The sequence below is a fragment of the Xiphophorus couchianus genome, chromosome 10, assembly GCF_001444195.1.
Source record: "Xiphophorus couchianus chromosome 10, X_couchianus-1.0, whole genome shotgun sequence".
Classification (NCBI taxonomy): Eukaryota; Metazoa; Chordata; class Actinopteri; order Cyprinodontiformes; family Poeciliidae; genus Xiphophorus; species Xiphophorus couchianus.
This window is the reverse complement of record NC_040237.1, coordinates 10,139,821-10,152,281: the sequence shown is the minus strand read 5'-3', so window position 1 is coordinate 10,152,281 and position 12,461 is coordinate 10,139,821. Positions and strand designations below refer to the sequence as shown.

Here is a 12,461-nt window from a genome sequence, read left to right as displayed (position 1 = left end):
AGTACTTTTTTTAGCCATGAACCCCAGTCATTTGAAGTTAAAAAAAAACTTTAACAACCAAAATGTTAACTGCTGTTAATTTATTTACTCAAAATAACCCATTTTCTTTGAATGCAAAAAACAGCCCTGGGTGGTGCACATTAACATCATAATAAAAGCAAAAAACAGCAACAGATTTGGACCACTAATTGTTGCAGTTTCACTGTCAGCAGTTGGCAGACAACAGAAGGTGGGAATCAAACTAAACGGATTGTTTCGTCTCCAGTGGGGGAAGGGAAGTTCTCCCTGTAACGGCCTCGTTTACTGCACCACGAATAGTAAAAACGGCCATAACTCAGGACTTTAAAGGCTAAATGGTCATTGGGCGCACATTTTGTGAATATAGTGAAAGAACAGCATGTATTTCTTGTTAGCTGCAGTTTCGCAGAGACTCCTTCAGATCAAGTTAACCCCGAGGGGAAATATCCGTTTCATTAGTTTCTTTGTGCTCTGCTGCAACCACAGTAACCTTACACGCACCCTCTATAGCAGAAGAATTGACTTACTTGAAGAGTTTTTGAAAAATAATCTTGCTTGTGCGAGCTTTTGCTTTTAAATAAATCATTTATGGTCGCCTAAAAACAAAATGGTGACAATGCATTTTTCATACGGCTCTTAAGATTTATTCAGTCTCCAAATTTACAAAAATGTACAATTTTAATAAACTCTTGAATCAAAGCAACTGAAACTTAACATCTGCATGTGCTGATGACAGGAATGTGCTTTCTTTAGGTGAATTATTAATACTCTGAAACCACAAAACACTGCTTCATGTCGCATTATTAGGTAACATCTGCCTTCTGTCCAGCACGCACACTGACGCACTGAATAAATATTTCAGAGAGGATAAAAACAGTCTTCCCGTTAAAGCTGGTGATGGTTTTCTTCACCAGAATCCTGCCATATGAATGTGTTAGTACTTGTTGGAAATCGTCTTTAAATCTGGCCTAAACAAGCACTTAGTGATGACTAACTGCTGTCAATGTCAAATCATTAAGCTCGGCTTTCAGCAACTGCACCACCAAGAAAGTCAATACTGCTTCGGTGTTATGAGCAAGTCCATTTCTGCTGACCCCTGAAAGGCAGTTTGTAAATGGTCTTATTCTGTTGGCGCAAATCGCTCTCCCTCGGAAAAATAAGTGGCTCATTAAGCCTGGAAGTGTCCCAACACTGAGAGCGTCTCCTCAGGAGTTATGTCTGCAATCCCTGAGGAGAGAGTTCATCTCTTCCTGTTTCGACTGTGTTTCACCGTCTTCTTCCGCTTCAGGATCATCTCGTAGAGTTTCTCCAGGCCCGTCTGCAGCCCCTGGCCGTCCACAGCGCTGCAGCCCTGCACTTGGTACAGCGTGTAGATGCCGAGTTCCTGCACGGCCAGCAGCTTCTCCACCTCGCCGACGGACAAGGCCGAGTCCAGGTCCTGTTTGTTGGCCAGGATCAGCACCGGCACCCCCTGGTTCTCGGAGGTGCGGGTGATCTTATGGAGTTCCACCTTAGCCTCCTCCAGACGCTCCAGCTCGGTGGAGTCCACAACAAACACTATCCCATCCGTTCGACGGGTGTAGGACTTCCAAAGGGGCCGGAGTTTCTCCTGGCCGCCCACGTCCCACACCTGGAAGTTTGTGGCCCGGGACGCACCCACTGCCACCTTGATTTTCTCTGTGTTGAAGCCCTTGGTGGGGATGGTTTTCACAAACTCCTTCAGTTTGAGCCTGTAGAGCAGGGAGGTCTTCCCAGCTGAATCCAGACCAATCACCACCACATGAAGACACTGGAAGCTTGGCAGGAACGACGTGTTGGGGGCAATATCAGTCAGCTGGTTCCCCATGATTCGGACCAAGAATTCACACCCACTGAGGAGAGGTGGCAGATTCCTGATTTAATCCCTTCTCACTTGCAGGTCCTCACAGGCAGACAGGACTGCTTGATGACCAGAGACCTTATCAAAGTAAAGAGAGAGAGAGAGAAAGCTTGGTTAACATTTAATGAGAAGATAAGTTCAGCTTGTTTGAAATGCGAGGAATATTTCAATGTCAAACACAGGCGACAAAAGCGGAAAAGTTAGGAATTCAAGATCTGATGTAGTTTTATCACATCAGTCTGTCTCATTCGACTAGAAAACGAAGGTCTCAAGGTTTACTGTGACTTTTAAAAGCTTCCATGTCTATTTGTGTGATATTGCAACAAACTTTAATGAGGTTGTTTTTTTTTAGATTTTATTTAATAGATTAAAGAAAACTAATTAATAAGTGAGAAATAAAGGAAAAAAAGATACAAACTTTTATTTACAAACAAAATCTGAAAAGTGCAGTGTGGATTTGGTACATTTTCACTTGGACATCGCTAAATGAAACCCAGAGTAACCACTGAGTCCCAGTAACTAAGTAATTAATAAACAATGTCCATAAGTGAAAATGCCACATTCTCACATATGGACTTACAAAATGTATGTTCATAGATTCCCTTTGTTCAGTCGAAGTGGGCTTTTTTATTTATTAATTTGCAAGGAGGAAAGAGCAAATATTCCACTTTGCAAAAGCACAAAGCTGCGAGGACAAAGCTAAGATTGCAGCAAAATATAGCATACATTTAATTTTATATGGATATGAAAGCACTCAATAGTTTTCCTTCAATGTCTGAAATTTTAATTCATTTTCACACGCAGTATTCTCTGTTTCTGTATCACATCAAATCTCACTAAGGTCACTGTTCCAACGTGACATGAGCAAAAGTTGGACGTAGTATGAATACTTTCAAGGCAGCACTCTGCTCAAACTGGAGCAGTGCCATTGAGACTAAGCTATATGAAATAATACCCATATGAGTATTCCGTCCCGCATTACAGAGCCAAACAACAGTTAATTGGGCGTCTGTGGTTGGTTTAGAGTCTTATTTGCCCTGCCTAATCCTCTTAAGGCGGTTAAAGCAGAAAGGCTTTTCCTCCAGGCTGATTGATTTCAATCCAGGGGAAGCAATATGTATCCACAGCCTCCCTTTGCTCACTGAAGCCGCAGCAGCAGCGGCGGCAGCAGCTCTAATCCGGTTGTTGTTGACATCCTGATACACATCACACAGCTGCCTCTGGACAGCCTACAGCCATTACAAGTGGACAACAAGGCAGTGCTGTGCTTCCAGACCCTACATTGATAATTCTGGGGTTAGTTTTAAGAGTGTGATGGAGAAGACGCCGAGAAGCAGAGAAAATGCACTGTCATGTTTCTGATCTGATGATTTTGACCCCTAACTGAATTTAATTGTAAAGGTTAGAGAGCAGTCTTCTTCGTCTCTTCTGATAAAACATCCTCATCCAGATAGGTAAACAACTTCAGCGGTTTATCATGTATTTCCAATACGCTAAAACCGCAAACACGACTTCCAGCTTTAAAATACGAGCTCGCGCTGAAACCAAAAATAATTATGAACGTCCATACCTGATAAAATGCTGGGAGGAATGTTCATCCACAGGCGATAAACATAGCCATCGCTGAAAAACAAAAAAAAATGTTTCTTTTTTCCCCGTGTGTGCTGCAGCTGTCCGGTCGTCTTTCCCTCTGCTGCTCCTCTCTGACTGAGGAATCCTGGAGACTCTCAAGCGATCACTACCTTCAGCCCGGGTGACGTCACGGACACCTGGAGGGCTGCTCCGCGCCCCCTGCAGGCGGAAACTATCAACTGCAGGGCAAGCAGAGGCGCCCACATGGCCTGGTTTATATTTCCATTAGTTGGTTTGGTGCTTATAAGATGAAGATAAAAATAGCAAAAAATGAAAATACAGAAAGAAGAAAAATGTGCTGTGATGCTTCCATCACATTGTTTTGCAGTGGTGATGAGTGTAGATTGATATGCTACTTTTACGAAACAAAGAGCTGTGCATGTACCAAAAAGAGAAACTAAAGGTTCAGTTTGTGTCTCATCGCTGAGAATGGTCATAGAATAGTCAGGTTTATACATAGATTAAATTTCACACTCTATAGGAGACTTCTGACTGCTTCATTAGAAGTACAAGTAAAAGTACAAGAGTAAAAGAGACACAAAAGTATATATTTTTAAAACGTTCAGAAACCATGAGCCAGTTTACTTAAATTTCAGTTATTCTCATTTTTGTGTTAGTCTGTCACCGGAGATTCCAATAACATACAAACAAGCTTGTGTTGTAATAAAGTTCAAGGGTTATAAATTCTTTTGTAAGTCACTCTCATTTTTCCAAATTGTGCTAGTGTGCACTTAAAACAAAAAAAATATCATTGCTCTGTTTTAGATTTCCCTCCATCAGAACAAGAAAACCTTTATATAAAACCTCTGTAGATCTTTCTAATGTACACAGAAGAATGGCATTTACAGCACTTTTTTGTAATAAAAATGAAAATCAAATTAATTTACGTGCATTAGAAAATAAATTTAGAGGTTAAACATGAGTTTTTGTTTACAAAAGAAATTAATTATCAAAGGAAAAAAATACAGGGAACAAAGATTCTGTAGAGGAAAAAAAACCTTGATATTTACATAACCAATAAAGTGGTATTAATGTAACTCTCTGAGACTCCACATATTATATTGGCACTATCAGATCTAAGAGTTATTCTCAGTTATTGAGATGATTATAAACGTACCATTGTCACACTTGGCTTAAACAGTAAATAATTCTGGATGTCTAATATTCATCAGCGGATTAAAAACAAAAACATTTTGATCTCTGCGTTTAACAAAAAATACAGGTATATTTTGCCAAACTGATTACCATGTACACTTTTAACAGCGCTATTTAGTAAAGAATATTGTACTCATGAGCTATCGGTAGCTTTGGCTCCACCTTGTGGCAAGTGCACTTAAAAATAAAGATAAGTAACAGAACTGTCCAAGCTTTGGCTGTAATCCCTAGTATTTTTTGATCTTCATAAAAAAAAATTAAACCCCAATGGTCTTGCATTGCATCACAGTAAAGAAAGAAAGAATGGAAGTAAAGAAAGAAGGAAGGAAACAATCTCAAGGAGCCTTGGATAAACGTCACAGTTTAATAAAGTGCAAATGAAATCAGGATTAACAGAGGTCAACTCTGTAATACAAAACCAATAATTAAAAAAAAAAAAAAAACAGGAAACAAGAGCTTATGGAATCTGTGATAAAATATACAGTTATTATATTTAAAGCATTAATGTGCTTAATTTCTAAGATGATAGTGACTAATTAAATGCTTTTGGACAGCTAAAATAATATAATGATATCATTTTAACAGTAATAAATCACACATTACAAGGATAAAAGTACAGGTTCTGTGTTCATAAAGAGGATTTCATGATCTCACAGGATGTGGGATGGTTGAATTATTCCCGCAGTCAATGTACTCGAAAACATCCTGTGAAAGCTGCTCCGTGTGAGACAGATAGGCAATGTTCATGGTTATTCTGGGTGAAAAAGAAGAAAGAAAACAACAAAAACATGAACATCAACAATCAATGAATAATTTTAATCATATCAAACTGTTTCATCACAGTGGAGCATACACAGTCTTGAAAAATTATGCCACCTTAACTATCTTTTTTCTGCTTTTGCCTTTTTTGGTCATAATTAAAAGTTTTAAATCATCATAGAAATGCTTACATCAGACAAAGATAATCTGACTAAATTCCTGTTGTTTTTTTTTGTTTGTTTTAACAGACCCACACTGGAGCCTTCTTTAATCATTAACATAATCTTTAAGATTTTCCCACATATATTAATTGGACTGAAGTCCAGACTTGGACTAGGTCACTGCAAAGCATCCAACCTATTTGCTTGATTAATTTAGTGGCGAACTTGCTGGTGGTGTTCTAAAGATCAGAGTCCCAATGTATAACCCAAGTGAGATTGAGCTTAAGGTCGCAAACAGGTAACTGCAGATTGTTCTTCAGGATTTTGTGCCATAGAGCAGAATTCATTGCTCCATCAATTACAGCAAATCATATAGATCTACAAGGAAATAAGTAGTATTAGAACATCACACCAACGCCACCATGTTTAATTGTAGGTATGATGTTCTTTTATTAAAATGCTGCATGAGATGTAATGGGATGTACATCTACAAAACACTTTCACTATTTTCCAGTCGCTTCACAGACAATTTCCCTAAAAGTCTTGTGGACCATCAAGATATTTCCTGGCACATGTGAGACAAGATCTGTTGGATCAGCAGTGGGTTTTTTATTTGGACATCCCTCATACAGTAGATGCCAGCTTTGCGACCATTCCTAACTGCAAAGACATAAATGACTTTGTCTCTCATTTGTTCTTGAATTTCTTTACATCAGGGGATGATGTCTTTTTTTTGTGAGAAATTGTGGTCCACTTCATGTTGTCTGGCAGGTACTGCAAAAGTTATTTCTTAAATCTACAAAACAGACAACAATTGGGTTTTAGTGTAGATAGTAAAAGGAGAAATCAAAAGAATATAGCTCATCGTAGCTCATTCCTGGTTGATTCATTTGTAGCACAGGGCCAGGTAAGTTTGGATAGAAAGCATTGAAGGTGTTCAGATAATTTGCTTTGATATTTCTGGTATGAATGTGTACAATTACACCCCTACTCATTTCAGTAATTCAAGTCAAAAAGTAAAAGTACACCTTCTTAACAATTTCTTCAGTTTTCACTTTTGTCCTATGAAAATGTTTGAGAACGTGAAAACATAGGCCAGGTATATACAAAATGCAGTTTTCATATGATTATTATATTTATTAAGATAAAAAAATATTTTCTCAATCTTCACTGCTCATCTAATGCAAAGTAGGTTCAAATTTGATGTACGTATTTGCTTCTGAAACTCGCACGAAAGGTGACTTGTGGTAAAATGCTTCTGCTAAATAGAAAAGCAGAAGTGCCCCCCACAGGGCTAAACAGAAGAGAAATTTAAAAATGCCAAACATGATTTAGTGGCTCAGACATTTTTTGTCCTTCCCTGATTTCTACAAAATACAAAAGCAACACTGAGTTACACTGTCCTTGCGTGCTTTCTGAAGACAACATTTCAGATTTAAGGATTCGGAGATAAGAACTTCATCTACATGGGCCCTCTTTGTGGCTTTGGTTTGTCACACAGCTGCAGAGAAGTGTTGTGTTTTTGAGATAAGCTGACTAGCCTGCCTCTTTGGGTTGATTTTGACATTGAGATTGAGACTTACTGCAACTTCAGGAACAACGTGTGGATCTTGATAGTAGTTGACTTGCAGTAATTGCTGAAAGAGACAAACATAAAGCAGTGACATCTGCTGAATCCACACATTCAGACAACAAAAAGTGGGTGTAGATTGAGACTTTTCTTCAAATGTTTCTGCAATGTGGTGAAAATCAAGTTTTGTTCTTACTTGAAGCCCTTGTCGTCAAGCGGCAGGTTGATTTGAACAATGTACTGCAAAAACCAACAAGAAGGCAAGAAACTTGTGAGACAAATAGAGGACCTCGTAAAAAGTATTCGAATTGACATGAATTGACACAATCATCAGCGAAGCTTATTGGGATTTTCCCCAATTTCAGTGCAACCAACTTATATATATAAATCTATTTTTTTTCTTTAACTCTCCCACAGTCTTAAGAGGACTGACCCCGCATGTGCTTTTGCAAGGTTATGTTTAGAGTGGTTTCAATAAAATACACTCAAGTTCGTTGTATTAACATGAGCAAAAGGTAATAAATGCTTTTGTATGCCAATGTATATCACTAGCACTTTTAGCCTGGGTTACACTCACCGATTTTCTCGATCGAGACTGTATTGCCGTCATGTTGGTTATTTTGGTATGACCCACCACAATTTCATTAACCACACCCTGCATGGAGAACTCAGCAATCTGAACCGGGACAAAGTTCTCGTTGGTCATGTTGAAGAGATTCTAGAGCAGAAAACATGCAGTCAGTGGGGGAAACCAGGACAAGTTTTGCAGGGCTATAAAAGTGTCGGGACTTTACCCACCATATAACATCTGCTGTATGTCATGTGAATGCCTTTCACGCCGTATATCTGACATAAACCTTAAAACTATGACAGCTTGAGAAGTCTGTGTGGCATATGTTTAAATATTAAATTGGAAATTTAGTTACAATAAGCTTTGGTGTAGGAAAACACCATTCAGACTTATTTGTAGAAAATAAAATAAAGCGCAGTGTATGCTTTGGAAACCATTGTCTAAAGAAAGCCTAAAGCTAACTGTGGGGAACCTGGAGCTTCTGGTCAACCACGTTTTATCAAATCTAAAGTTAGAGCAGCTGTTCAGAAACTAATTTTTAAGCACTTCACACTTCCCTCTGCTCTCAAACCGAACTTATCCTCAACAACAGGCAGGTGCTGAGGAAGGCAACCTCTGTTATGTCATTTTCACACCATGCTCTTCTTGGAGATTTTCAGCTGCTTCTCTCAGGTCACAAAGCTAAAAGTGCATGCAGAGAAGACCAAGTGAGTCTCTTTTACACCTGCTGCTATTGCTGTGGTTAACAACATAAAACCATGAGCAATGTTGCTAATAATATTGCCCTTGATGCTGGCTGATACAATTTGTGTTTTTGTTTTCCTGTAATACAGTGTATTTGTTGTTTGATGAATGGGCACGCAGAAAATCAACTTCCTACCAGAAATAAATACTTGAATCATAACCCTCTGTGTGTAATAAATCTAGAGTTTCTTATATGCGAGTTTCACTTTTTAAATTGCATTACTGAAAAAAAATCTGCCTTTCTCCTGTTAGTGTGGGTGGCTGGAGTTCTGTTGTTGTCGCCGTCACTTACTGTGACCTCCATTTCGACAGAGTCCGGGGTGAAGTAGACCATCACTGACAGCACGGACACAGGAGTGAGCGTGACGCTCCGCGGGAAGAAGAAAAAGAGGATCAGGCAGCAAAGCAAAATACTCAAACCCATGGAGATGCACACATACAGCTTCCTGAAATCCAAAAACAGGCTTTATTAACATCCCAGAATAAACGTGAACCTAATGCCGAAACAATTTAAATGGTGTATTCCATACGTGCGTCTGGGTTGCAGCCGCACATCATTGCATGGTATTACAGCCAGGAGCTGATCTTGCTGGCCTGTCGGTACAACAATAATAAGGGAAAAAAAAGTTTTGTTTTTACTGGACATAATGGAGAAATGAAAGCACCAAAACAGTTATGGTTTCCTTTGTTGCGGAATGGGAAATTAAAGCCATGTGTAGATCAGCATTTCATTCCAGCGATCTACAGCAAGAAACAGATAACAGATAAAACAACAGAACAAAGACTGTTTGCCAGAAGAGCAAGACCAACCTCTGGGAATTCGTCCGGTGCCTTTGCACGTTGGGCAGCTGTCGCTGGAGGAGCTTCCATTAATACTGCCGTACTGAGGAACCTGCTTGAGGTTTTTCACATTCTCCATTGTTTTTTTTATCTCAGGATCCACTCCTATCCTGCTGCTGTACCCCGGTGGAGCCATGACCCTTTATTGGCAGACAAAGTCCACAAGACAAACATGAAACTTAACCGAAAGAAAAAACGCTGCATCAGGTCCTACTCTGGTTACCTATTCAACCTGATTTCCCCACAAAACTTTTAAACGTCAATAAAAGATAATTCCTTCAGCACATGTCAGACCTTATGACGCAAATGGATGCAAAAGGGGGCCAGGAATCTTGTCGACACAGCCAAGTGTACATCTTAAATTTTCTGATCATTTTTTTTCTCCTCCGATTTAAATGCATTCGCTTTCAGCCCCTTTTACTCTAATGTCTCTGATCAGCAGAGACACAAAATCAGACTTTATAGTCTATATGCAAAACATGGCATATAGACGAAAACAGTGTACATCACCCCGGTCACGTCATTGGCCACTGTGAAACATGGCGGTGACACCAAGATGCTGCGAGGAAGCTATTCCTTAGCACAGAGAGGTAAGCTGGGCAGACCTGAAGGTGGATGGAGCTAACTAAAGGACAAGCCTGGAAGAAAACCTGTTGGATATTGTAAAAGACTTGAGACTGGGACAAAGGTTCACCTTCCAACAGGGCAATGAGCTAAACATACAGTTAGAGATACAACGGAATCGTTTAAGTCAAATGACCCAGTCAAAGGCCATACCCAAATCCTATTGAGAAACTGTGCAGGTCTTGAAAAAAGATGTTCATTGAGGGTTTCCATTCAATCTGACCAAGCTTGACCTATTTTGCAAAAAAAAAAAGCAAGGTCAAAACTTTTGGCCTCTATGCACAAATCTGGTAAAGGCATACTCCAAAAGACCTGAAACTGTTTTTGCAACTAACGCTAGTTCCATCTTGTCTCAGGGCGACTGAATATAGGTTGCAGTTGATAGCAGTGTTGTTGGTGTTTTTTTTAGCAATTAGGTCAAATCCCAGCATGGGGTCCATCTGCATTGAATTCAAACCTTCTCCCACCCTGTGTATGCAAAGGTTCACTATGGGAATTACAGTACATGTAGGGTTAATTGATCTCCAAATAACGCTTAGAGTGAAACAGCAAGCATGGAGTGACTGCACATGCATTAAAGCAATAAACAAAAATCTGTGGCATGTACAACTTTAAGATAAGTTATATTTTTTGTCTTACGCTTGTGCACAGCCCCCTTTTAATATCACCCTGAGCAACAGCGCATTTAAAAAATAACCAATGCATAGATTAAATAAGTCTGTGTTAATCTAGGATGAACTGACAACCCCACCTCTCGCCCAATAACCAATGGAGATAGGCTCCATACCCCCTTCTAATGACAGTTACAGTTTTTCTTCTTTCTGTGTTATATCTTCATAAACGTATGGTTGATGTAAGTTATTAAATTTTACTGACAAGTAAAAGATAAACAGACAAGTTGATTGAAACAAAGCTTTTTACTTATAATGTGCCAAACTTCATATAATAACTCATGTCTTTTATCTGCAGTTATTCTGTCGACGAGTATAGTTTAAACACAAAAATGATAGGAACTTCAGGAATGTTAGCTAGCCTATAAACAACAGTATTATTCCTTTCATATTCCATAATGTTATAAAAACATGTTTTATTCGAAGAATAAAACAACCCATTAATAATGTCTGGACATCAGGCACTGTCCCAATCAGGCTCATATGCTGATTAAATGACATCATCTCCCACCAGCTGCACACAACATGACTTTTATTTAACAAGATGGACTCTTATTCACCATCGCTCTTACCTTCACAACTTGGCTGCTGCTTCTACTTCCAGCGGGTATCCAGAGTGAATTTATAAAATGTCTGCTGTATTAATTCTGCCTTTAAAAGCAGCATTGGAAGTGCTTTATTTTCTTCTTTGCTGCGTCAACACAGCAAAACCAGCAACGGAGGAATAACTTCCTACTTCTCAGCGGCGGAGCAGTTCCTGTATGTGAAGCGCAGGATCACATGGGGCTTGAGTTGTCATCGACTTTTTCTTCCTTGTGTACTTAACAGAGTTACGCCACTAAGTATGGGAGATTGCGCAAATTGTTTTTCTCCAAGCAATCCCTTTTGCATAGAAAAGAAAGGAAAAATAAAATATCTATTATTGTTTTTCTTCAACTCTTGGTGTTTTTAAAGTCACTTACTAAAACATATTTGTACTCGCTGGCTTTTAACACAGTGTGACAGATTCGTTTGTTTTGCTTTTTGTTTTTATATTTCTACTGTGATTGTATTTTCTTCTGTGTTGGAACTACTGTTATTTGTTTTTCTGTGTGCAGCACTTTGGCAAAAGTTAAAAGCTTATTTAAGTCGTACTTAAATGTGCTATATACATACATGTGATTTGATACTAAAATGCCCTACAATACACTAACCAAAGCCACGTCGCGTTGACTAAACTGAAATGGACTAAGCTAACTTTGTTAAATTAAGCTGAAATAGACTACGGTAAGCTAATTTGAAAAGTTGAACAAAGATAGCCATGTTTAACTTAAGCTAAAATAATCAACTTAATTATACTAGAATATGTTAAACTGAGCCTTGTTGAACGAATTTAAGATATGTGAGACTAAATTTGTGTAAAATAGCTTTGGCTGTGTTAAAACGTGACAAGCTAAATGTGTTACAAAAAATGTGTTACACAAAAATGTGTTACACTTAACTAAGCATTTAGAAATCTAGGTCAATGTCAGCTAACAGACTAAACTAATTAATGCAAAGTAGGTTAAAATAGACATAAAATAAGTTATGCTAAACTGAACTAAAGCAAACCATGATAAACCCATCCTATTAAACAAAGGTATTTTAACATCACAGAGATAGAGGGTCAAACAAGTGACAATTTATGGTAAATTCCTCTGAATTAGTTTTTTACCTATGCTGTATTTAACACTACCCTAAAAATTATGTATCATATTAAGCACTGAGATTTGCTAGATTGACAAAAAAGTAATAATGGCGACTTTTATCCAGCACCTCACACCGCCGTGTTTGAATTATTTACAACTCAATAACTCAA

At 38.6% G+C, this 12,461-nt stretch overlaps 2 protein-coding genes across 2 annotated transcripts; both read right to left on the bottom strand.

Annotated features, from left to right (window-relative positions):
- Positions 1–637: 637 nt before the first annotated feature.
- arl4d (ADP-ribosylation factor-like 4D) lies at positions 638–3,616 on the bottom strand. Its single transcript, XM_028030203.1, has 2 exons — positions 3,468–3,616; positions 638–1,975 (listed from the first exon to the last, which is right to left on the bottom strand). Exon 2 carries the CDS (start codon positions 1,862–1,864, stop codon positions 1,259–1,261), a length of 606 nt encoding a protein of 201 aa, XP_027886004.1. The 5' UTR covers positions 1,865–1,975; positions 3,468–3,616; the 3' UTR covers positions 638–1,258.
- A 1,411-nt stretch (positions 3,617–5,027) lies between these two features.
- On the bottom strand, positions 5,028–11,408 carry tmem106a (transmembrane protein 106A). The gene is made up of 8 exons (XM_028030202.1): positions 11,197–11,408; positions 9,300–9,474; positions 9,020–9,083; positions 8,782–8,935; positions 7,752–7,892; positions 7,371–7,414; positions 7,188–7,241; positions 5,028–5,438 (listed from the first exon to the last, which is right to left on the bottom strand). Exons 2-8 carry the CDS (start codon positions 9,463–9,465, stop codon positions 5,327–5,329), a joined length of 735 nt encoding a protein of 244 aa, XP_027886003.1. The 5' UTR covers positions 9,466–9,474; positions 11,197–11,408; the 3' UTR covers positions 5,028–5,326.
- Positions 11,409–12,461: the final 1,053 nt, after the last annotated feature.

What these genes read in the sequence shown, in the direction of transcription:
- tmem106a (XM_028030202.1), bottom strand. Translation starts at nt 9,465, where the DNA reads ATGGCTCCACCGGGGTACAGCAGCAGGATAGGAGTGGATCCTGAGATA. An exon ending in CGGCTGCAACCCAGACGCAC is followed by an intron (nt 8,936 to 9,019) that starts GTATGGAATACA and finishes TTTGGATTTCAG; the next exon opens with GAAGCTGTATGTGTGCATCT. An exon ending in AGTCTCGATCGAGAAAATCG is followed by an intron (nt 7,415 to 7,751) that starts GTGAGTGTAACC and finishes TGGTTTTTGCAG; the next exon opens with TACATTGTTCAAATCAACCT.
- arl4d (XM_028030203.1), bottom strand. Translation starts at nt 1,864, where the DNA reads ATGGGGAACCAGCTGACTGATATTGCCCCCAACACGTCGTTCCTGCCA.